This window comes from Oncorhynchus masou, chromosome 2, assembly GCF_036934945.1.
Source record: "Oncorhynchus masou masou isolate Uvic2021 chromosome 2, UVic_Omas_1.1, whole genome shotgun sequence".
Lineage (NCBI taxonomy): Eukaryota > Metazoa > Chordata > Actinopteri > Salmoniformes > Salmonidae > Oncorhynchus > Oncorhynchus masou.
Window position 1 is genome coordinate 23,508,144 of NC_088213.1, and position 27,034 is coordinate 23,535,177.

The 27,034-nt window shown below is 47.5% G+C and overlaps 1 protein-coding gene across 2 annotated transcripts in view; it reads right to left on the minus strand.

The window, feature by feature from the left end:
• LOC135557140 (alpha-ketoglutarate-dependent dioxygenase FTO-like) overlaps positions 1-27,034 on the minus strand; it is a 229,162-nt gene that overhangs the window by 123,778 nt on the left and 78,350 nt on the right. For both annotated transcript variants that reach the window (XM_064990359.1, XM_064990355.1), the window contains exon 8: positions 9,684-9,808. In XM_064990359.1, the coding sequence (XP_064846431.1) occupies positions 9,684-9,808 (125 nt within the window). The remainder of the gene's footprint in view (positions 1-9,683; positions 9,809-27,034) is intronic.

A 27,034-nucleotide genomic window follows, 5' to 3' on the forward strand; every position in this document is an offset into this window, starting at 1 on the left:
AGTAAAGAGAGAGAGAGACAGAATGAACCAAACAGAATGAAAGGGAGGTAGTAAAGAGAGAGAGAGACAGAATGAACCAAACAGAATGAAAGGGAGGTAGTAAAGAGAGAGAGACAGAATGAACCAAACAGAATGAAAGGGAGGTAGTAAAGAAGAGAGACAGAATGAACCAAACAGAATGAACAAACAGAATGAACAAACAGAATGAAAGGGAGGTAGTAAAGAGAGAGAGACAGAATGAACCAAACAGAATGAAAGGGAGGTAGTAAAGAGAGAGAGAGACAGAATGAACCAAACAGAATGAAAGGGAGGTAGTAAAGTAGTAAAGGGAGGTAGAAAGAGACAGAATGAACCAAACAGAATGAAAGGGAAAGAGTAACCAAACAGAATAAAAACAGAATGAGAAAGAGAGTAAAGAGAGACAGAATGAACCAAACAGAATGAAAGGGAGGTAGTAAAGAGAGAGAGAGAATGAACACAGAATGAACCAAACAGAATGAAAGGGAGGTAGTAAAGAGAGAGAGACACAGAATGAACCAAACAGAATGAAAGGGAGATGTAGTAAAGAGAGAGAGAGAGACAGAATGAACCAAACAGAATGAAAGGGAGGTAGTAAAGAGAGAGAGACAGAATGAACCAAACAGAATGAAAGGGAGGTAGTAAAGAGAGAGAGAGACAAATGAACCAGAATGAAAGGGAGGTAGTAAAGAGAGAGAGAGACACAGAATGAACACAGAATGAACCAAACAGAATGAAAGGGAGGTAGTAAAGAGAGAGAGACACAGAATGAACCAAACAGAATGAAAGGGAGGTAGTAAAGAGAGAGAATGAAAGAGGTAGTACAGAATGAACCAAACAGAATGAAAGGGAGGTAGTAAAGAGAGAGAGACAGAATGAACCAAACAGAATGAACCAAACAGAATGAATGAAAGGGAGAATGTAGTAAAGAGAGAGAGAGACAGAATGAACCAAACAGAATGAAAGGGAGGTAGTAAAGAGAGAGAGAGACAGAATGAACCAAACAGAATGAAAGGGAGGTAGTAAAGAGAGAGATAGAGACACAGAATGAACCAAACAGAATGAAAGAAAAGAAGAGAAAAGCCACAGAGAAGGGCCAGATGGGTACCTTCACAGTCCATTTATCAAACCCAATGTGCCTCCCCCTCTCCTCTACCTCCTCCTCCCTTCCCCTCCCCGCCGCTCTCATGTCCTAAACCCCCATGTAATTCTGTAATCATTTTCATTATCATATAATGACCTTACAAAGCCTACAGCAGTTTGCACGGTCAGAACAAAATTCACAGCTGTTCCCTTCAGTGTTTGCTCGCCGGCTGTGACAGTGCAGCCTTTTTATTGGTCGAGGCATGACCTTTGGCTCTGGTAGGTCGGCACGGGGTCACCTCACTCAGGAAGGTTTGAGGTGGCCGCAGGCACAGCACAGGTCACAACACCTGTCAATAAGTTAGAACATACTACGACAAGAAAAATAAAGTCATGATTCATGTCCACACGACAACTAACAACAACCTTCCAGGTCTCTGGCTCGAGGCTCCCCAGATCTAGTCAATGTCAACCTAAAGGGCTCCAGTATAGCACAGCTTCCAGGGGTCATACATTCTGGATGGCAAAGGATAAGTAAGTACCTAGTGTTTACCTTACCCTCATGATGTATTCTTTAACTGCCATGCTAGGGAACAGCCCCCTCACTCACTCACAGACCTAATACTGGCTGTTTGGAGGGCCACTCACAGGACATTTATCTAAGGACATGGTAGACAGCATATGTGCAGTATCAAATCAAATCAAATGTATTTATATAGCCCTTCGTACATAAGCTGATATCTCAAAGTGCTGTACAGAAACCCAGCCTAAAACCCCAAACAGCAAGCAATGCAGGTGTTGAAGCACGGTGGCTAGGAAAAACTCCCTAGAAAGGCCAAAACCTAGGAAGAAACCTAGAGAAACCTAGAGAGGAACCAGGCTATGAGGGGTGGCCAGTCCTCTTCTGGCTGTGCCGGGTGGAGATTATAACAGAACATGGCCAAGATGTTCAAATGTTCATAAATGACCAGCATGGTCAAATAATAATAATCACAGTAGTTGTCGAGGGTGCAGCAAGTCAGCACCTCAGGAGTACCAGTCAAAAGTTTGGACACACTGACTCATTCAAGGGTTTTTCTTTATTTTCACTATTTTCTACATTGTAGAGTAATAGTGAAGACATCAAAACGATGAAATAACACATATGGAATAATGTAGTAACCAAAAAAAGTGTTAAACAAATCTAAATCGATTTTAGATTTTAGATACTTAAAAGTAGCCACCCTTTGCCTTGATGATAGCTTTGCACACTCTTGGTATTCTCTCAACCAGCTTCATGAGGTAGTCACTTGGAATGCATTTCAACAGGTGTGACTTGTTAAAAGTACATTTGTGGAATTTCTTTCCATCTGAATGCATCAGTTGTGTTGTGACAAGGTAGGGTGGCATACAGAAGACAGCCCTATTTGGTAAAAGACCAAGTCTATATTATGGCAAGAACAGCTCAAATAAGCAAAGAGAAGTCCATCATTACTTTAAGACATGAAGGTCAGTCAATCTGGAAAATTTGTTTTATGATGAAACTGGCTCTCAATGAGGACCGCCACAGGAAAGGAAGACCCAGAGTTACTTCAGCTGCAGAGGATAAGTTCATTATAGATACCAGCCTCAGAAATCGGCAATTAACTGTATCTCAGATTGCAGCCCAAATAAATCCTTCACAGAGTTCAAAGAACAGACAAATCTCAACATCAACTGTTCAGAGGAGACTGCATGAATCAGGCTTTCATGGTTGAATTGCTGCAAAGGAACCACTACTAAAGGATACCAATAATAAGACGAGACTTGCTTGGGCCAAAAACAAGAACAATGGACATTCGACCAGTGAAAATCTGTCCTTTGGTATGATGAGTCAAATTTGAGATTTTTGGTTCTAACCGCTGTGTCTTTGTGAGACGCAGAGTAGTTGAACGGATGATCTCTGCATGTGTGGTTCCCACCGTGAAGCATGGAGGAGGAGATGTGATGGTGCTTTGCTGGTGACACTGTCAATGATTTATTTAGAATTCAAGCACACTTAACTAGCATGGCTACCACATCATTCTGCAGCGATACACCATCCCATCTGGTTTGCACTTAGTGGGACTATAATTTGTTTTTCAACAGTACAATGACCCAAAACACTCCTCCAGGCTGTGTAAGGGCTATTTGACCAAGAAGGAGAGTGATGGTGCTGCATCAGATGACCTGGCCTCCACAGTCACCCAACCTCAACCCAATTGAGGTGGTTTGGGATGAGTTGGATTGATGAAGGAAAAGCAGCCAACAAGTGCTCAACATATGTGGGAACTCCTTCAAGACTGTTGGAAAAGAATTCCTCATGAAGCTGGTTGAGAGAATGCCAAGAGTGTGCAAAGCTGTCATCAAGGCAAAGGGTGGCTACTTTGAAGAATCTTTTGTTACTACATGAGTCCATGTGTGTTATTTCATAGTTTTAATGTCTTCACTATTATTTTACAATGTAGAAAATAGGAAAAATAAAGAAAAACCCGTGAATGAGTCGGTGTGTCCAGAACTTTTGACTGGTACTGTACATCAAATCTTTCTCAATACACACCCAAAAGAAACCAAGTCACAGGACAAAAAGCTGATAATAATAAGAAAGGCCCCATAACTTCAGTGTTGCAGCGGGGATGAATGAATGGACGGCCCTCACAGTGCTGGGGGATCGAAGACATTCCTCACCCTGAGTACCCATAATTCACTGGTGAAGACCTGGCGGTCAAGGGGAACCTCTCTCTCTCTCTCTCTCTCTCTCTCTCTCTCTCTCTCTCTCTCTCTCTCTCTCTCTCTCTCTCTCTCTCTCTCTCTCTCTCTCTCTCTCTCTCTCTCTCTCTCTCTCTCTCTCTCTCTCTCTCTCTCTCTCTCTCTCTCTCTCTCTCTCTCTCTCTTTCTTTCTCTCTCTCTCTCTCTCTTTCTTTCTCTCTCTCTCTCTTTCTTTCTCTCTCTCTCTCTTTCTCTCTCTCTATATATATAAAGTTGTAAAAATACCTGAGGGAATACTGGGCTGAGAGCTAGCAGGCACAGGTTTGCTGAGCGCTCTAGTGCTTTAACTGGTCGTGTTTAAGAAACAAAAGTCAGGGGAAAACTTCATCAATCAGCTTGCTGTGTTTATGTTTCTGTGCCTTTAGCTAGAGTAATCCATCATGTTGTTTTGTGTTTTGAAACCTTTCGTGAGCATTATTCTCTGAATGGTTTCCATGGAAACAAAAGAACAGCAGAACGCAGACAGTGGAGCCTGTTGAATACTGAGTCTACTGGAACCTAATTAAACCTTCATATAAATAGAAAAAATAAAAACAGTCAAATTAATTTACTGGTTCATTTTAAAAAGTACAATTTAGGTGGTTTTATGGAAATAAATGAATGTTTGAATCTGTCAGACTAAACTGAGATGAACTTTGGTCTCTCTTTCTCTCGCTAATATATCAACATTCACATAGTTTATGTTTGATTAGGAACAATGAAACTACTTCAGAACAATATCCTGCAGAGACCCCAAAGTGTAGCTATCTTTCATCACAAAGTGTTTCTTTTCCCTTATCCCTCCATATCTCAAATCGTCTCTTAACATAGCATGAGGCCATGTGTTTAGTTTTGTCTAAACGTCGTCTGTTGACGGCCACTTCACAGATGACCCCCAGCTTGCTTTTTGGGGAGAGGCATTATCTGCTTGCAGAGAGATAGGGAGCAGTCGGAGTTCAAACACATTACGGCTGTGTGTGTGTGTGTGTGTGTGTGTGTGTGTGTGTGTGTGTGTGTGTGTGTGTGTGTGTGTGTGTGTGTGTGTGTGTGTGTGTGTGTGTGTGTGTGTGTGTGTGTGTGTGTGTGTGTGTGTGTATATGTCTGTGTGTGTGTGTGTGTATATATGTCTGTGTGTGTGTGTGTGTATATATGTCTGTGTGTGTGTGTGTGTGTGTGTGTGTGTGTATATATGTCTGTGTGTGTGTGTGTGTATATATGTCTGTGTGTGTGTGTGTATGTGTCTATGTGTATGTCTATGTGTGTATGGTGCTGTCCCCCCAATCTAATCACTCTATCCTGCTGATTAAATAAACTCCTGTCTGAACCGAAGACAGGGACCCTGCATTTCCTGTCCTGAGCCTTGTTATTGGTTTCCCTGTGATGTGTGAGGGCTGGGCTGTGTGTGCGTGTACGTGTGCATGTGTGTGACTGGGCTGGACTAGGAGGGTGGTACATACATTTGTGGGTTGGTAGTGCGGGTGTTGTAGTAGTGTTGAGGGGTGGGTGTAGTGACTAGTGGGATGGTTTCTAGCTTTCAGCACCTGCGTTAGGAATGCAGTTCAGATGGCCAGCCCTCCCTCCTTCCCTCCTCCAGAGGCTGAGAGGCCGGGCTAGGCGTCAACGCAGGCCGATGAGGTGTGTGGAAACTGTCTGTTTACAAGAATCATCTGGTCAGGGCGTAGCTCGGGTCAACAAGAGGGGACACATCAAAACAGAGGCGGGACACAGGGCTATGGGGGAAATAAGGGGGATGGAGGGGAGAGGGTGGGGGCTGTCTGTCCAGATATTCATCTGTAGTGTGTAGCCTGTGTGTGTTTGTCCCTGGTTGGTATTAATCTGTAGTGTGTGGTCTGTCGGTGTTTGTCCCTGGTTGGTATTCATCTGTAGTGTGTGGTCTGTGTGTGTTTGTCCCTGGTTGGTATTCATCTGTAGTGTGTGGTCTGTGTGTGTTTGTCCCTGGTTGGTATTCATCTGTAACGTGTGGTCTGTGTGTGTTCATTCCCCTCCATGCTCTTTAGGTTCTTACCAGAGCCAGGGCCTGGGTCTCGTCTGCCCCTGAACACAGGGTGTCCAGGCTGGGACCTTACAGCTGGGGCCCAGTGGCTGATTATGACCCCCCTCTACTGCTTTGGTGCCGTTGTCTCAGAAAGACACACACTAAGCTACACACACAGGCATACAACACACAGGAATGCACACACACACACAGGAACATACACACACTACACATTATACACACACATTATTAAATATACATCCTTATAAACTGGGTGGTTTATGAAAGCTGATTGGCTGACAGTCGTGGAATGTCAGACCGTACACTATGGGTACGACAAAACCACCTTGGTGGTTTATGGTATATGGCCAATATACCACGGCTAAGGGGTTGTATCCAGGCATTCCGCGTTGAGTCGTGCATTAGGACAGCCCTTAGCTGTGGTATATTGGCCATATAGAAGAAAAAGAAACGCACACCTATTTATGCGAGGTGCTGGCTGGCGGAGAAGAAAACTTGAAAATAAAAGAGAGCCGCACACTCTAGGAGCTCAGATGCAAAAATGTAATTACCAACGTTTGGACAGCCAAGCTGTCTTCATCAGGGTATAATATTGGCCATATAACACACCCCCTCTGGCCTTATTGCTTAATTATACTGTTGGATTCTGGAGTAAACTTTGAACATTGTTATACTCCGAGTATAGGAACATTAGTTACACAAGAGACATGAGGGTTGAGTGCAGGGAAAAATCCGTTGTGACAGTACTAATAAGGGGAGAAAGTGTTGAAGGCTCATGTCACTTAGTTCCCTGCTCAGCGAGAATGATGTAATGTTTAGAGATAAGGAGGAGACACCACCCACAGTGGGGTATGAATACCACCACAGGGGAAGCCATGTCTGTGTCTGAATACAGCTGTATCCACCCTTTGGGAAGAATTCAACTTGGTTAAGCTTCTCTAGTATACCATAGCATTGTTGTATACTTGTTTCTGATTGGCTTGAAGGGCATTCTAGAGCATGCATTATTCCCAACGTTGCCAACTTTGTGACTTTTCAGACCACTCCAGCAACTTTTATTGGTATATTCTAGCTACTATTCACACTGGCGTGTCGTGGGACACACCTTCCACAACGTGCATTGTTTTCAATAGAACGCATAGGCCCTGGTTGATTATCCCTTACATAACATTCTCCCACACAAAACACATAATGTTTTGTGTGGGAGGGTGTTATGGGTGTATATGTAATAATATGTAGTGTGTGTGTGTCAAAGTTCTAATAGTGGGTGCTTATATTTGTCCTGTTTCAGTGCAGGTACAAGCGGGTAACCTGTACGAGTGTGAGGTGTGAAATGTACATCCCAACTCCCCGAGACACCCTCGGAGAGCGGCTGTGTGTGTGTGTGTGTGTGTGTGTGTGTGTGTGTGTGTGTGTGTGTGTGTGTGTGTGTGTGTGTGTGTGTGTGTGTGTGTGTGTGTGTGTGTGTGTGTGTGTGTGTGTGTGTGTGTGTGTATTTCTGAGAAAAAGGCACCGAAACAGTAGAGGGGGGGGGGGGGGGGTTACCACTACCAGAGAGGAGAGAGAGATGGAACAGCTAAAACAAACACATTATGTTTTGTGTGGGAGGGTGTTATGGGTGTATATGTAATAATATGTAGGGTGTTCACTCTGGGCAGAGTGGGTGAAAAGGCGCTTTGTTTGTGAAAGTTCACTTCCTTACGTTATAAAATACATCTTCACAAGACAAATATTATTATTCATGTTCTGAATGGTTCAGTGGGGTGTTTCTCTAAAAGCTACATTTGCATGACATGACCCGGATTAAATGTAAAAGGCTTTGAAAAACAAAAGCTGAGTGCTTCGTTGTCATTTCACAGAGGTACGCTTGTTTTTGTGAGAAAAGTGTATACTAAAATAAGAAAATACTTAATGTCCTGTCTCAAAATCCTTTTCCATCTGACCTCTATACTGTTTTATGTCCTGTGGATTCAAGAAGAAAGTTTAACGGGAAAGAGAACCTGTCAAGTAACCAGTAGCCTTAATTCATGGACAGAGTCCAGCCTGGCAGACGCCATGCTATGTTCCAGATTTTTTGACCACTTTTTTTCTCTGGCTTCCATTGATTGAGTCACACTAATTCTGGCCGTCCTACAAGGTTCTGATAGAGAGATGAGGTTTGGACCATTGATTGAGTCACACTAATTCTGGCCGTCCTACAAGGTTCTGATAGAGAGATGAGGTTTGGACCATTGATTGAGTCACACTAATTCTGACCGTCCTACAAGGTTCTGATAGAGAGATGAGGTTTGGACCATTGATTGAGTCACACTAATTCTGGCCGTCCTACAAGGTTCTGATAGAGAGATGAGGTTTGGACCATTGATTGAGTCACACTAATTCTGGCTGTCCTACAAGGTTCTGATAGAGAGATGAGGTTTGGACCATTGATTGAGTCACACTAATTCTGGCTGTCCTACAAGGTTCTGATAGAGAGATGAGGTTTGGACCATTGATTGAGTCACACTAATTCTGGCTGTCCTACAAGGTTCTGATAGAGAGATGAGGTTTGGACCATTGATTTAGTCACGCCAATTCTGACCGTCCTACAAGGTTCTGATAGAGACATGAGGTTTGGACCATTGGTTTTCCGTCATTATTAAACCCACTGGGCAAAATATGCTTTTTTGTGTGTGTGTGTGTGTGTGTGCGAGAGCACAGATGTGTGTATGCATTACAGAGTATGTATGCCTGGGAGTGTGGCTAAGTGTGTGTGCATTCCTGAGTATGCATGCCTGTGAGTGTGGCTAAGTGTGTGTCTTTCTGAGTATGTATGCCTGGGAGTGTGGCTAAGTGTGTGTCTTTCTGAGTATGTATGCCTGGGAGTGTGGCTAAGTGTGTGCATTCCTGAGTATGCATGCCTGTGAGTGTGGCTAAGTGTGTGCATTCCTGAGTATGTATGCCTGGGAGTGTGGCTAAGTGTGTGTCTTTGTGAGTATGCATGCCTGTGAGTGTGGCTAAGTGTGTGTCTTTGTGAGTATGCATGCCTGTGAGTGTGGCTAAGTGTGTGTCTTTCTGAGTATGTATGCCTGTGAGTGTGGCTAAGTGTGTGCATTCCTGAGTATGCATGCCTGTGAGTGTGGGTAAGTGTGTGTCTTTCTGAGTATGCATGCCTGTGAGTGTGGCTAAGTGTGTGTCTTTCTGAGACAAGGGCACCTAAGCAGTAGAGACGGGAGGGAGAGGTGGAACAGCTAAAACAAACATATTATGTTTTGTGTGGGAGGGTGTTATGGGTGTATATGTAATAACATGTGTGTATAATATGTATTGTGTGTGTGTGTGTGTGTGTGTGTGTGTGGGGGGGGGGGGGGGGGACAGAGAGAACACCTACCAGAGTGGAGGGAGAGATGGGGCAGCTAAAACAACATGGTTGTGAGTGTGAGGCCTTGCTTTATCTGAATGAATGGACACTGTCTCTGTTCTTATCCTGGACTGGGCCTCATCTAGGGGAAGGAAGTTACTGAGCTATCCAATCCAAGACACACGTCACACTGATAGCTGCTGGGTCCAAGGACCCCTCACTACAAACAACCTCCAACACCCAGTCAGAGCTGCAGACTATCTGGGGAACTCACTTCACATCACCTACGTTCTTACTCAAATTTCAACAATACTGATTCCTTTAAGGTTTTGTTTCACACAATTGAACGTGTAACAGGGTGTGATTCTTGAACATGTGAAAACAAGCACACGTGTCTGGATGGCACATTTCAACATTGTTGTGTGTGAGTTTCTGTTTACTGCCGTTGTTGTTTACTGTTGTTGGAGGTTATCTGCTTACCTGTCTCTCCAGGTCTGTCTGTGCTGCTGTCTATCTGTCAGGGCAGTTAGCAGGGTCTCTGCCATCTCTCTCCTGCCCTCCTCCGGTTGTCCCTCTTCCTCTACCGCTGCCAGTAAGAGTTGCGTCTGAAAGATAGGAAGTAAACAGGAAATTCTGTATTAAAATGACATGGTTCCATATCTCAATTCTGTCTATGAATCAAAGAAAACCATATCTCAGACTTATCAGGCCTAATTTGGTGCAGGCGGAGCTGTTCTGAACACTTCCTGACTCGCCTGTTCGAAGTGCAGACTTCCTGGACGTGTCATTTGACGCGTCTATTTGTCCTGGATACACCTCTTGCGTCGGCGAGACAACGTTCGGAAACCGGTTGTTCTCACGAAAACATCTCTAAAGGGAATAGAGTCTATAATGCAGGGAATAGAGTCTATAATGCAGGGAATAGCGTCTATAATGCAAGGAGTAGCGTCTATAATGCAGGGAATAGCGTCTATAATGCAGGGAATAGAGTCTATAATGCAGGGAATAGCGTCTATAATGCAGGGAATAGCGTCTATAATGCAGTGAATAGCGTCTATAATGCAGGGAATAGCGTCTATAATGCAGGGAATAGAGTCTATAATGCAGGGAATAGCGTCTATAATGCAGGGAATAGAGTCTATAATGCAGGGAATAGAGTCTATAATGCAGGGAATAGAGTCTATAATGCAGGGAATAGAGTCTATAATGCAGGGAATAGCGTCTATAATGCAGTGAATAGAGTCTATAATGCAGGGAATATAGTCTATAATGCAGGGAATAGAGTCTATAATGCAGGGAATAGCGTCTATAATGCAGGGAATAGCGTCTATAATGCAGTGAATAGCGTCTATAATGCAGGGAATAGCGTCTATAATGCAGGGAATAGAGTCTATAATGCAGGGAATAGCGTCTATAATGCAGGGAATAGAGTCTATAATGCAGGGAATAGAGTCTATAATGCAGGGAATAGAGTCTATAATGCAGGGAATAGAGTCTATAATGCAGGGAATAGCGTCTATAATGCAGTGAATAGAGTCTATAATGCAGGGAATAGCGTCTATAATGCAGGGAATAGAGTCTATAATGCAGGGAACAGCGTCTATAATGCAGGGAACAGCGTCTATAATGCAGGGAATATAGTCTATAATGCAGGGAACAGCGTCTATAATGCAGGGAACAGTGTCTATAATGCAGGGAACAGCGTCTATAATGCAGGGAATAGAGTCTATAATGCAGGGAATAGAGTCTATAATGCAGGGAATATAGTCTATAATGCAGGGAATAGCGCCTATAATGCAGGGAATAGAGTCTATAATGCAGGGAATAGAGTCTATAATGCAGGGCATAGCCTCTATAATGCAAGGAATATAGTCTATAATGCAGGGAATAGAGTCTATAATGCAGGGAATAATGCAGGGAATAGCGGCTATAATGCAGGGAATAATGCAGAGAATAGCGTCTATAATGCAGGGATTAGTGTCTATAATGCAGGGAATAATGCAGGGAATAGCATCTATAATGCAGGGAATAGAGTCTATAATGCAGGGAATATAGTCTATAATGCAGGGAATATAGTCTATAATGCAGGGAATAGTGCAGGGAATAGCGGCTATAATGTAGGGAATAATGCAGAGAATAGTGTCTATGATGCAGGGAATAGCGTCTATAATGCAGGGAAGAGAGTCTATAATGTAGGGAATAGAGTCTATAATGCAGGGAATAGCATCTATAATGCAGGGAATAGCATCTATAATGCAGGGAATAGCGGCTATAATGCAGGGAATAATGCAGAGAATAGCATCTATAATGCAGGGATTAGTGTCTATAATGCAGGGAATAATGCAGGGAATAGCATCTATAATGCAGGGAATAGAGTCTATAATGCAGGGAATATAGTCTATAATGCAGGGAACAGTGTCTATAATGCAGGGAATAGCCTCTATAATGCAGGAAATAACGCCTATAATGCAGGGAATAGCGCCTATAATGCAGGGAATAGAGTCTATAATGCAGGTAATAGCGCCTATAATGCAGGGAATAGAGTCTATAATGCAGGTAATAGCGCCTATAATGCAGGGAATAGCGCCTATAATGCAGGGAATAGCGCCTATAATGCAGGGAATATAGTCTATAATGCAGGGAATAGAGTCTATAATGCAGGGAATAGAGTCTAAAATGCTGTAATAGACCCAGTTGATGTCACAAACTCCAAATTGAACACAGTTGTCACAGACTATTTGAATATTAATTTCCTGTACATACATTATATTTAAATGCCTTTTCATCAGGTTTTTGTTTTGCAGACCTCACTCGTGTCGTGACATGAGTAAATATTATTTTTGGTATCAAACGTATTTTATTCTGGTTGTCAGTTTCACATCAGAGGATGGAAAATTACCCCAAATATTAGAGAGTGAGTCAATTAATCACGTATACCACTGGTGTGTAATGTGTGAGTATCCCCTGTTAAACATGAATTACAGGGCGGCTTAGAGTGTGACGTGGTGCATCAACGTTAATCTGGAACATACTGGTAACCTCTCCTCTCTGTTCCTCTCCTCTGTTTTCTCCCCTCCTCTGCTGTCTTCTCCTCTCCTCCTCTTCTCTAAGCTGCTTCAGAGGAAGTCAAATGAAAAGGGATCTGGCAGCCCAAATTAAATGCAGTTCTGTCAGTGCCGCTCAAATCCCTCTTTCCCTTCAGTCTTTCTCTCTCCCTCCGTCTCTCTCTCCCGTCGTCTCTCGCTCTCTCCCCCACCCTTGCTCTCTCTCCCCTCCATCTCTTTCTCCATCTCTCTCTCCCTCTGTTTCTCTCCCTCCATCTCTCCCCTCAGAGGGAGGTGTGATGGATCTGTTACTCTGACTGACTCTGACTGCTTGTTAAGAGCAGTCTCTTCCTGTCACATCCACCAGTCACACACTTTCATTTCCTCCTATTACACAGCTACCTCTTTCTATCTCCTCTCCATTCTCCCCCTCCTCTCTTTCAAAACCCGCAATGCAAGGGAGACTCTTTTCCCAGCCTTTTTAATCAGTTTCTGACAATCCACCTGTCTGTCTTCATTCATGTGAGGACAGATTTGATTGTGGGTTCTTGAGAAGGGAGCGGAGCAGGATTCAGAGACGTTCAAATCACCCTCACTTCCCTCTACACCGATGGGACAGGTGTCAAAACATTTGATGACACGGGCGGCGAGCCGAGGACATGTGACCGATTGCACCTGAGGAGAATGAGACGTCAGATAAATCAGCTGACCAGAGGAGAGAATGGTGGCTGGCTATAGGTCAGGTCCCTATGGAAACTGTACTGTAGCTGTCACCTTGCATCAAACACTATTCTTCATATGATTGACAGCTTGAGAAACTATGAGAAAGTGTATTCCGTGTGTATCAACGTCTCTGAAATGAGTTCTCACCATCTCTATGGATTGCTTTCCTTTACAGTACTCCTAAATCGTGTTTGTCTGCTGTGTGATTCAGCACTGCTGAGTGAAACTGAACCATAACTGAACTGAAACCTATTTAACCTGCTTTAAACCCACTAAATGCTGACTCTGTATGTGTGTCTCTTCACCCTGAAGGTGTGAGGGGTCAGGGGTTCAGAGGAGAGGGGAAGAGCTCTGCCCCCCCTCTGCCCCAGCATGGTTGATGACAGAAGCCACCAAAGAAGCAGTAGAAGACCCACAACAGGATCTACACAGATGGCATGCCTGAACTCATGCTCACCTCTCCTCTTAATTCTTAGTAAACACAATGGCAACAGGCTCCTAAGAGGGGCGAGGGGCGTATCTGTGTGTGTGTGTGTGTGTGTGTGTGTGTGTGTGTGTGTGTCTATGTGTGTTTGTTGTGCTGTGTTCAGGAGGGTCTGACAGACCGGTGATGAGTGACGCCTTCAGGTTTAGCCCCAGGCTGATCCCCAGGACCTTTAGAGACTCTACTGCTTGTTTACTGCACTGGGCCAGAACAAGTTCCTTACCACCCCCTAGACCCACAACTACCCAGCCCGGTCTGCACTACACCCACAGCCCCACATCTACCCAGCCCAGCCTGCCCTACACCCACCCAGTCCAGCCTGCCCTACATCCACACCCACCTACCCAGTCCAGCCTACACCCAGCCACACCTACCCAGCCTGCCCTACCCCACAACACCCACAGTCCCACATCCACCCAGCCCAGCCTGCCCTACACCCACAAACCACCCTGCCCTAGTCCCAGCCTGCCCTACACCCACAAACCACATCTACCCAGTCCAGCCTGCCCTACATCCCACAAACCACACCTACCCAGTCCAGCCTGCCCTACACCCACAAACCACACCTACCCAGTCCAGCCTGCCCTACACCCACAAACCACACCTACCCAGTCCAGCCTGCCCTACACCCAAACCACACCTACACCCACAAACCACACCTAGTCCAGTCCAGCCTGCCCTACACCCACAAACCACACCTACCCAGTCCAGCCCTGCCCTACAGTCCCACAAACCACACCTACCCAGTCCAGCCTGCCCTACACCCACAAACCACACCTACCCAGTCCAGCCTGCCCTACACCCACAAACCACACCTACCCAGTCCAGCCTGCCCTACACCCACAAACCACACCTACCCAGTCCAGCCTGCCCTACACCCACAAACCACACCTACCCAGTCCAGCCTGCCCTACACCCACAAACCACACCACACCCTATCACCAGCCTGCCCTACAACCACAAACCACACCTACCCAGTCCACCCAGTCCAGCCCAGCCTGCCCTACACCCACAAACCACACCTACAGCCCAGCCCTACACCACAAACCAACACCTACCCAGCCCAGCCTGCCCTACACCCACAAACCACACCTACCCAGTCCAGCCTGCCCTACACCCACAAACCACACCTACCCAGCCAGCCCTACACCCAAACCACACCTACCCAGTCCAGCCTGCCCTACACCCACAAACCACACCTACCCAGTCCAGCCTGCCCTACACCCAAAACCACCTACCCAGTCACACCCACAAACCACATACCCAGTCCAGCCTGCCCTACACCCACAAACCACACCTACCCAGTCCAGCCTGCCCTACACCCACAAACCACACCTACCCAGCCCAGCGTGCCTTACACCCACAGCCCCACGTACCCAGCACCCACAGCCAACACCTACCGAGCCCAGCCTGCCTTACACCCACAGCCCACACCTACCCAGCCCAGCACCCACAGCCAACACCTACCCAGCCCAGCCTGCCCTACACCCACACCTACCCAGCCCAGCCTGCCCTACACCCACAGCCCACACCTACCCAGCCCAGCCTGCCCTACACCCTACACCCACAGCCCACACCTACCCAGCCCAGCCTGCCCTACACCCACAAACCACACCTACCCCAGCCTGCCCTACACCCACAAACCACACCTACCCAGTCCAGCCTGCCCTACACCCACAAACCACACCTACCCAGACCAGCCTGCCCTACACCACAAACCACACCTACCCAGCCTGCCCCACTACACCCTACCCAAGCCTGCCCTACACAAACCACACCTACCCAGTCCAGCCTGCCCTACACCCACAAACCACACCTACCCAGTCCAGCCTGCCCACACCCACAAACCACACCTACAGTCCAGCCTGCCCTACACCAGTCCAGCCTGCCCTACACCCACAAGTCCAGCCTGCCCTACACCCACAAACCACACCTACCCAGTCCAGCCTGCCCTACACCCACAAACCACACCTACCCAGTCCAGCCTGCCCTACAACCACAAACCACACCTACCCAGTCCAGCCTGCCCTACACCCACAAACCCACAGCCCACCACCTACCCAGTCCAGCCTGCCCTCCCCACAGCCTGCCCTACACCCACACCTACCCAGTCCAGCCTGCCCTACACCTACCCAGTCCAGCCTGCCCTACACCCACAGCCCAGCCTGCCCTACACCCACAAACCACACCTACCCAGCCCAGCCCCACAGCCCTACACCCAGCCTGCCCTACACCCACAAACCACACCTACCCAGTCCAGCCTGCCCTACACCCACAAACCACACCTACCCAGTCCAGCCTGCCCTACACCCACAAACCACACCTACCCAGTCCAGCCTGCCCTACACCCACAAACCACACCTACCCAGCCTGCCCTACACCCACAAACCACACCTACCCAGTCCAGCCTGCCCTACACCCACAAACCACACCTACCCAGTCCAGCCTGCCCTACACACAAACCACAAACCTGCCCTACACCCACACCTACCCAGTCCAGCCTGCCCTACACCCACAAACCACACACCCAGCCTACACCAGCCCAGCCTGCCCTACAGCCACAGCCCAGCCTGCCCTACACCTACCCAGCCCAGCCTGCCCTACACCCACAGCCCACACCTACCCAGCCAGCCTGCCCACACAGCCACAACCCAGCCCAGCACCCACAGCCAACACCTACCCAGCCCAGCCTGCCCTACACCACCCACAAACCACACCTACCCAGCCAGCCTGCCCTACACCCACAAACCCGCACCTACCCAGCTCAGCCTGCCCTACACCCCACAAACCACACCTACCCAGTCCAGCCTGCCCTACACCCACAACACCTACCCAGCCCAGCCCCTACACCCTACCCAGTCCAGCCTGCCCTAGACCAGCCTGCCCTACATCCCAAACCACACCTACCCAGCCCACACCCACAAACCACACCTACCCAGTCCAGCCTGCCCTACACCCACAAACCCCAGCCTGCCCTACACCCACAAACCACACCTACCCAGTCCAGCCTGCCCTACACCCACAAACCACACCTATCCAGTCCAGCCTGCCCTACAACCACAAACCACACCTACCCAGTCCAGCCTGCCCTACACCCACAAACCACACCTACCCAGTCCAGCCTGCCCTACACCCACAAACCACACCTACCCAGTCCAGCCTGCCCTACACCCACAAACCACACCTACCCAGTCCAGCCTGCCCTACACCCACAAACCACACCTACCCAGCCCTACAACCACAAACCACACCTACCCAGCCTGCCCTACAACCACAAACCACACCTACCCAGTCCAGCCTGCCCTACACCCACAGCCCACACCTACCACACCTACCCCAGCCCACACCTACCCAGCCTGCCCAGCCTACACCCACAAACCACACCTACCCAGTCCAGCCTGCCCTAGCCCACAAACCACACCTACCCAGTGCCCAAACCACACCTACACCCACAACACCCACCCACACCTACCCAGCCTGCCCTACACCCACAGTCCACACCTACCCAGCCCAGCCTGCACCCACAAACCACACCCAGCCTGCCCTACACCTACCCAGCCCAGCCTGCCCTACCCACCCACCCAGCCCAGCCTGCCCTACCCAGCCCAGCCCAGCCTGCCCTACACTCACCCACACCCACACCTACCCAGCCCTGCCCTACAGCCTACCCAGCCCAGCGTGCCTTACACCCACAGCCCCACGTACCCAGCACCCACAGCCAACACCTACCGAGCCCAGCCTGCCTTAGCCCACACCCACAGCCCACACCTACCCAGCCCAGCACCCACAGCCAACACCTACCCAGCCCAGCCTGCCCTACACTCACACCTACACCCCCTACAGCCCACACCTACCCAGCCCAGCCTGCCCTACACCCACACCCACCCACACCTACCCAGCCCAGCCCAGCCCCACAGCCCTACCCAGCCCAGCCTGCCCTACCCCACAGCCCACACCTACCCAGCCCAGCCTGCCCTACAGCCACACCTACCCAGCCCGCCCTACACCCACAGCCCACACCTACCCAGCCCAGCCTGCCCTACACCCACAGCCCACACCTACCCAGCCCAGCCTGCCCTACACCCACAGCCCACACCTACCCAGCCCAGCCTGCCCTACAGCCACACCTACCCAGCCCGCCCTACACCCACAGCCCCACCTACCCAACCCAGCCTACCCTATATCCACAGCCCACACCTTTATCATCTCAGCCTTGTCTATTAGCACTGGGTGGCCCTCTCCTCCCCCTCTGTTTACATCCAGATGACAGCACCCGTCCTCAGCTTCCTGATGCTGACCAGAGATGTCCCCGTGACCCGGGGTTGGGACCAAGGGGGAGAGAAAGGGCAGAGGGGAACCTATAGCTGCCACACCCAGATCCAGCTCTATACTCTTGTCCACCAGCTCCAGCATTGTGCATTTAATCTAAAGAAAGGCCTCCAGATTTCCTAGCTTAGGTAAACGAATACAAACATAGACTGAGAACAACTTCTAAAGACCAAACCCCAAGGCAGCCCGCGGCTTCTCACTGACACATTTGACATTATAGTAATTTAGCAGGCGCTTATCCAGAGGGTGGGGGGGGGTCCACCATTGGTGCCAGGACAGAGGAGAGATTGGACTGGGCTGAGTGGGAGGGCCAAGAGACCTGAGGTGGCAGAACTGAGTGCTCGGGTTGGGGTGTAGGGTTTGAGCATAGCCTGAAGGTAGGGATGGGCAGTTCCTCTTGCTGCTCTGTAGGTAAGCACCATGGTCTTGTAGTGGATGTGAGCTTCAACTGGAAGCCAGTGGAGTGTGCGAAGGAGCGTGGTAACATGAGAGAACTTGGGAAGGTTGAAAACCAGGCAGGCTGCAGCATTCTGGATAAGTTGCAGGGGTTTGATGGTACAAGCAGGGAGCCCAGCCAACAGCGAGTTGCAGTCGTCCAGACGGTACAGGACAAGACCCTGGATTAGGACCTGTGTGAAGAAAGGTTGTACTCTATGGATGTTGTAGAGCATGAACCTGCAGGAGCGAGCCACTGCTTTGATGTTTTCAGAGAACGACAGGGTGTTTTGTCTCTGCCTACTCTGCCTTGTTGGCCTCTGTAGTTAGCGTCTGCAAGAGCAGAAAGAGTCTCTTAACAACAAGGAACTTTGGTCCCAAATGAGGACCCAGCCGAGAAGAGATCAACATCCGACGAGCTTCTCCTTCACGTCTCTATGGATTAAAATGACAATTTTAACTCCAAGATTCTTTCCAGTCTGGGAGGACGACACTGTGGAGTTGTCAACTGTGATGGAGAGGTATTTGATCTGGCAGGCCTTCCCCGGGAGGAAGAGCAGCTTAGTCTTGTCGAGGTTGAGCTTGAGGTGGTGGGCCGTCATCCAAGTTGAGATATCTGCCAGAGATGAGTGTCGCCACCTGGGTGTCAGCAATGATAGGAGAGACCATGTGAGGATATGACGGAGCAGAGTAACATGGTGTATAGAGAGAAGAGGGCCTAGAACCGAGCCCTGGGGGACACCAGTAGTGAGAGTACGTGGTGCAGACACAGATCATCTCCATGTCACCTGGTGACACGCACAACTAACAAACAACTATCTAACCTCTGATCTCAAATACCACCATTTGTGTTTCCATATAAAACGACTGGAAACAAAATAAAAGTGAGGGTAGACGGGGCTGTGTTATTATGGTGCTATGTTTCACTACCTGTCCTAAAGTGACTGGTTTGGTCACAGTGTAACTTATAGAAAGTATATTACTAGAGAGGAAGTAGGAAGTGATTGGAAAATATGCTCCAAAGTGGTTCACATACCATAAATACTGTAGTGCATTCAGACTGACCCTAGAGTATCGTTCAAATTGTTAACACCCCATGTAAAGTCTTATTGCCTGACTTCAGATCAGCAGTTGCAGGCATGTTGGATTATATCTGGCTCTTCTTCCTCTTTTGGACCAGGCTATGACTCACACTCTTCTCCCCACACTGTAGTTAAAAGTTACCCACATATCTAAGATCAGATTAACCTACCCTCTATTGCGGAGTAAAGCCATATCTGACCCTGTATCAGTGGTTAGAGATAGAGACAGCATATACCTTACTGCTCTGCACACCTTTGTCTGTCTGACTGGCAGCTACACCTCTACCTCCTCCAGTTTTCCCCCAACTCCCTGGCACAGCCACATTTACCAGTCCCAGCAATGTACAGGCCTCCTCGTCAGACTCTCTGTGCCAACTACAGGCTGCCCATAATGGAGGCCTAGCCCGGCCCAGTAATCCATCCTTCTGTTTACGACTTCTGGGGCCTCTCTTACACAACCAGCTACATGGAGGAGCTCATGTCACGCTGACCAAGATGGCCAACCTCAAACATCCACACAGATATCTGAACCAGCCAGAGTCTTAACCCTGCTCTCTCTCACTCTGTCTCTCTCTCTCTTCCAGTCTCTCTCTTCATCCAGCTCTACTCTCAATCACTCCATCTCCCCTTTTGGTCTGACACTATCACTCTTGCTCAGGGTAGATTTCAGGCCTATTCTTCCAAATCTTCTGACACTTAGTGGCTGCTCCAGTTGCTCCTGCCCCGACATCTTATTTCATAGGCCCAGGGAGTGGGGTTTGGCAAGCTGCTAATACATGAAACCAATATGACTTCCACGACTGGTCGGTGGAAAAAGGCATCAGGCACCTTGCTTCAGGTAATTGATAGCTTCTGCTGGGTGATATGGACAACCAGGGAACTGTGAACATGCTGTGTGTGTGTGTGTGTGTGTGTGTGTGTGTGTGTGTGTGTGTGTGTGTGTGTGTGTGTGTGTGTGTGTGTGTGTGTGTGTGTGTGTGTGTGTGTGTGTGTGTGTGTGTGTGTGTGTCTCTCTCTCTCTCTGGCTTCCCAGGTTACGTTGCTCTGGGGGTAACAGTCACACGGCTGGAAACGTTATATTAGCCCAGGAAATAAGCCCGAGCCACTTTCACTTTCCTGTGACATCACACAACCTCCAGTAATAAAAGTGCTGCTCTCTTACCTATTCCTGCATATCATGACATTATAGTTGCCCCATATAGAGACCTGGCTGAAATTTGATTTGCCAAATTTCCATGAGGACTGGTGGGAAGATAGCTAAAGCTTCTGCATGGGGACTGACTGGGATGGTTGGGGTGAATTAGTGTCATGTGTTGACTTGGTCTCATCACTGTGCAGGCTAAGTCCACTTTGAAGGCCCCAGACTGTTGACATCACTAAAGCTGAGCAGGCATTGGAGTGAACAGACTGAGGGGTGGGGGGCTGGAAAAACACTAGGCCTCTCACAGAGAATGTGTGTGTGTGTGTGTGTGTGTGTGTGTGTGTGTGTGTGTGTGTGTGTGTGTGTGTGTGTGTGTGTGTGTGTGTGTGTGTGTGTGTGTGTGTGTGTGTGTGTGTGTGTGTGTGTGTGTGTGTGTGTGTGTGTGTGTGTGCGTGTGCATGGTGTGTAAGTGCGTGTGTGTGCGTGTGTGTGCGGTACTTGTGATCTCCTTGGTGATTGAAAGGCTGCCCTTTCCTCCAGATTGACCCCCCAAGGGTCATGGCTGCCATCAATTATGTCACCCCCAAACTGGGCTTCCCTATACACACCGCATTATATGAAGTGTAAAACATTAGAAAAATGTGTCTGAAACATCAGAGAAGCACATTTGAGCAGACAAGGGGGGGTGTGGGGTTGTAAAGAGACACCATAGAAGGAGTAGGCCTCAACAAGTGAGTGTTTCAAGGCATTGTCATGCACTAGCAAGGGCAGGGTGTCTATGTACGGCAGAGCTCCAGTCCATCTTTAAGGGCAGAATGCAGGGAGGATGGACGGACATGTGCTTTGCACAGCGCCAAATGAGGCAGAACCTGATTGGCTTTTCTGGTCGTTTCTTTTGTTGGCAAAGAAAAAGCAAATCTGTTTTAGGGTCGCAATCCAACAGTCCAATTCAGCCCCACAAACAATCACACAAAAAACCCTACTCGCACGGCTCTAACCGTCGCACAGGTCAGCATGAGAGCGGATCCAGTTGAATTTAATGGTTAAACCACATACCCCCATCTAAATGAGCTCTGCAGATGGCTACCACACACACACAGATTTGCCTCCACATCAGGGGACTGGTAAGGACATACACATTCTACACAGACTACTACCCCAGCCTTCCTGACTAGACTAAATGAATCACTGTCCCCCATAAGAAAGCATCTGGGGTGTAAGGACTAACTTAGGACAGAAAAGATGGAGCTTGACAGAGATGGAAGACACATGGCACTTGCTCACATGAGCATGCTACTCGACTGCTCCCTCCCTCCACCTAAAAGTTGATCACAGATTGTAGATAGCAGATTCGGATCAGCACCTCTCTCTTGCCAATAAAATCTTTTTGCTGACTGGGGGAAAGCCAGGATCTCTCCCAGAAAGTTACAATGTTACACACACTCCAATGCGCCACACCTCATTTCCTACAAAATGCTAAACCAATAATGGGGATTTCCATCATTCTCCTGCAGCATCACTATCACAGGATAAGGTGGTTTAGCATGTCCATAGGGACAGAACTGGGCCATTTATAGGAGGTAAGCTCTGATTGACTAGAGTTAACATTAGAGTAGGGCTGAAAATGCTGCGATTTAACTGTTCCAATGAAAGAACACAGGCCTCAGACCCATAAGGTTAACCCCAGCTCTGGCTAGAGAGGTATGTGACTGTATGAACAGAAAGGCCTGAGGTCCATCACTGCTCTGGCTAGAGAGGTATGTGACTGTATGAACAGAAAGGCCTGAGGTCCATCACTGCTCTGGCTAGAGAGGTATGTGACTGTATGAACAGAAAGGCCTGAGGTCCAGGTCTCACTGCTCTGGCTAGAGAGGTATGTGACTGTATGAACAGAAAGGCCTGAGGTCCATCACTGCTCTGGCTAGAGAGGTATGTGACTGTATGAACAGAAAGGCCTGAGGTCCATCACTGCTCTGGCTAGAGAGGTATGTGACTATATGAACAGAAAGGCCTGAGGTCCATCACTGCTCTGGCTAGAGAGGTATGTGACTGTATGAACAGAAAGGCCTGAGGTCCATCACTGCTCTGGCTAGAGAGGTATGTGACTATATGAACAGAAAGGCCTGAGGTCCATCACTGCTCTGGCTAGAGAGGTATGTGACTGTATGAACAGAAAGGCCTGAGGTCCATCACTTCTCTGGCTAGAGAGGTATGTGACTGTATGAACAGAAAGGCCTGAGGTCCATCACTTCTCTGGCTAGAGAGGTATGTGACTGTATGAACAGAAAGGCCTGAGGTCCATCACTTCTCTGGCTAGAGAGGTATGTGACTGTATGAACAGAAAGGCCTGAGGTCCATCACTTCTCTGGCTAGAGAGGTATGTGACTGTATGAACAGAAAGGCCTGAGGTCCATCACTGCTCTGGCTAGAGAGGTATGTGACTGTATGAACAGAAAGGCCTGAGGTAAGGCTACATTACTGTGTGAAAGACCTGTCAGATCCCACTCATGTCTTTATCCTGGGAGTGAAGCTGGCAGGTCTGCTAAGTCTGTTAGAGAGAAGAATACATAGTGGACTAGTATGAGTTCCCTAGGGGTGCAGTCCCATTGTAAAGGCTGTAGTAGAGTACTGTCAGGGCTAATACAGACAGCTCCTCTATAAGGTCCCCAGGCTCTGACAGACATGAGGCTAACTGACCCGTATGAACCCGTCTCCTGTACTGGGTGGTCGAGAACAAGACAACCCCCATTTACATTCATGTGTAATAGAGGAGTTAGAAAATGGAAAGGATACTATCTGTTTTTAGACTTGTGAATTTATCCCACTACACACACAACCCTGCTCATTTGATTGTGTGTGCTTCTGCTCCCCACCCAGGGAGCCCGGCAGGCTGATGGGAGCTGAGTGGGTAAACAGTGTTTATAAGGCAGTTAGCCAGCAGAGAGAGGATGCAGCCCTCCAGGCAGCTCTTACCCAAATAAAACAGACATTTATTACACCGTACATGACCCTCTCATTACACATAAATAGGAATTAATGAGAGCTATATCTGGCGCTCCCCACGGAGGGAGGCGGGCCCCTCTAAAGGACTAGCGTTAATTACACTGTCCTACATCTCACCCACTTAACGCCGCCCACTAGTGTGAGCTATCTGGAGGGGTGGAGGGGAAATACTCCCCCACTACCTGCAGTGATCTGATCGCCCCAGTGAGCTTAGCAAGATGGCATGACCCAAAAAAGGAGTTGGAGTTAGTTGAAGAGATTTTTGGGAGATACTGTACTGTATCATTGTAACGACGTTCTTCTTTTGTTGAAAGAGAGTCGGACCGAAATGCAGCGTGTAAGTTACTCATGTTTAATAGTGAAACAAACAAAACGAACTATACATGAATAACAAAATAAATACAAAACAACAAACGGAACGTGAAACCAATTACAGCTTGACTGGTGAAACTAACACAGAGACAGGAACAATCACCCACGAAATACAAAGCGAAAACCAGGCTACCGAAATACGGTTCCCAATCAGAGAAAACGAGAATCACCTGACTCTGATTGAGAACCGCCTCAGGCAGCCAAACCTATTAAACACACACACCCCTAATCAACTACAATCCCAAATACTACAAACCCCGATACAAAAATACAATACATAATAAACCCATGTCACACCCTGGTCTGACTAACTAATAAACTAAAACACAAAATACTAAGACCAAGGCGTGACAATCATTGTGTTTTTTATAGCAAAATAATCATCTGGAGAGTAAAGTGTGGAGGTACTGTATATGTTAACCCACAAACACACTTGATGTTTTATCTCAGTTAGCTTGTCCACCTCATACAGGACCTCCTGAAAGAGAAACAAACTAAAAAACAAAATAAGGAACTTCCCAGCATGTTACTAAGCTCCACTAGTCCTCCTCTATCACCCAACCTGCATCACATCATCCATCTCCCTCTCTCTCCCCACATCCATTCACTATCTCTACCTCCTCTGTCTCCCTCTCTCTCTGACTGCCGTTTAAATCCTCCCATTATCTCTTCCTCTACTTCCCCCGCGTGTCCCCCCTCACACCTGAAACATCCCAAATAATCTGCTGCATCTTCTCCATAATTCCTCTCTTTCTTTGCGATTCTTCAAGCGAATCAGACAATTTTACACTCCTCTTCCCGTCAGGATTCCCCTGTTCTCCTGCTCTTTGTTCTCAACGCAGCTTAACGCACTTAAGAGCCTGAACACGATAGCTGCACTGATGACTTTGGAGAATTAAAACGAGGAATTGCACAACATGTGCAGAGGGCTGAGACTGGGGGAATTGGTAGGTGGGGTACTTCAGTTAACTTTGCTACCTGTCTGCTACTACTGTGTCTTGCCTCTACTGTGCCTGCGACACAGAAAGAGTGTATCCACCAACAATAAGGTGTTTATTCACAGATAATAAAATTAAATATCAAGGGGAAGAGCCTGGAAGAATCACAGTGGAATCTATCTCTGGGGATGAACATACACGTTTGCTACAGGAGAACATTAATCCATTTTACAATATGTTTTTTACTCGCAGAAAACAAAACAAGCACCCTTCTGTGTCTGGGGCAAAAGGTAGGACTGAATGTTCCTGTCTGCTGCTACACAGTCTAGAGCCAGAGCCTACAGTGAAACAGTACTTCCTCAGTTTGCTTTTCATTCCCACAAAAGAAAAACAGAACCGCCCCCCTGTGTTAATTGACTCGATCCCACACATAGACGAGCATCAGATCAGTTGGAGAATAAATAATTACACCTGGATCAAAGTGATGCAATAATTGCATGTCAAGTGTTGGTTAACGTTAATGTCTATTGTCAGCAGAAAGAGGGTGTGCTTTGGTATGAGAGTATGGAGACATCTTTCTTTCATCTCTGTTTCTGTTTAACTCTCTCACTGTCTATCTCTCTCTCTCTTTCTCCCTCTCTTGCTCGTTCTCACTCTTTCTTTCTCACCTCTCTCTCTCCCTTCAATCTCTTTCTTTCTCACTCTATATATCCTTTCCCCTCTCTCCCTCTGGGTTTCTGTGACAGAAGCAGGCAAGGAGAGGCCCTGCAGCTAGCCCGCCCGTCCTCCCGTCCACAGCCACAGTGAGTGAATGTGATTAAGCTGAGCAGTGATTAATCTGCTCTGCCCTGTAATTCCTCTTTACCACTTTAATGGATGTTATCGCCCCCCTCTGAAGACTTATCTTGCTGATCAGGGCCCAGCTAGGAGGAAAAACAACCTGCTAAATAAATAAATAATGGAGGAAGGGGATTGGAGGAGCTGCTAAGAGGAGAAGACAGATCAGTCCCGGTAAAGTGCTCATTTGTTTTCCAAGAAAAATAGACAAGTGACTTCAAAGTCTGCCAATACAGTAGAAACACCGTCAACATCACAATCCATCAGACAAACAAAATGAATTACCCAAACTGGTGTCAATAACAAATAGCTTTGTTTTTTATGAACGCACAAAGAAAGAGAGAGATATTCTATAGGTAATTAAACATGGTTTGGGCTGAGAATATAACAAGCAAGAAAATGAGCTTGAGGGTTTGCTGAGCTTTTTCTTCATTATGGAATAAGAAGCAAAACAATAGCACTTCCTTATTTGATGTGTCCATATTTGGAGTTCATCTTAGATGAAAAGTAGGGTAATGATGTCTCAGACTGCCCCATGTATTCCATATACAGTAAAGGCCGGTGTTTTGGTGTGGTGAACCAAAACACCTCACTTTTGTCCAGAAGATAATGACTTGTATTATGTTTACTGTTAAATTATCAGAAAGAAAAATCACATACAGTACACTATTACATCTAAGACTAATAATGATAGCAATATGTGGTCAATCATTGTTAGGTGTTTAAAAATGATACAGAGGAAATCCTGAGAGCCTAGGAGAGTGCCTTCAACGTCACGTCAACAGCTGAATTGGATTTAGACCTTGGGAGGCTGTGTGTGTAGTGGTTGGGTGGTCTGTGACGGAGGCTTTCTGTGCAGTGAAAGGGTTAAAAAAATCCCTTTCTATTCACTCTCACACACACACACACACACACACACACACACACACACACACACACACACACACACACACACACACACACACACACACACACACACACACACACACACACACACACACACACACACATACACACACACACACACACACACACACACACAGTGGTTTTACTGTAGATTCTGTCACACATACCCTACTGAGATTCCAGTCAGTACCTATGTCTTCAGGTACAAAGCCTGCGGGCTGCAGTGGCTGCAGGTAACATAAACACTGCTGCCTTGCCTCTGCAGCCCCACTCCGCAGCGCACCGTATCTGTGCTGCATGAAATTCTCTAAAGGGGTTTAAGTATTTACCCAGAACACTATCAGGCTCTGCCGAAAATGCAGCTTACCCTGTTGAATAAGTACTTCAAAGAGAATCGCAAATACCTTTTGCCTGCGATTTATGCTCCATTTTCTACCCCTCTCTCTCTTACTTTTCTTCTTTGATATTTCCCCTCAACACAGGCTCCGTGATGTCACATGTATTATCAGCCATAGATTTCCTTTTTAAATGAATAAC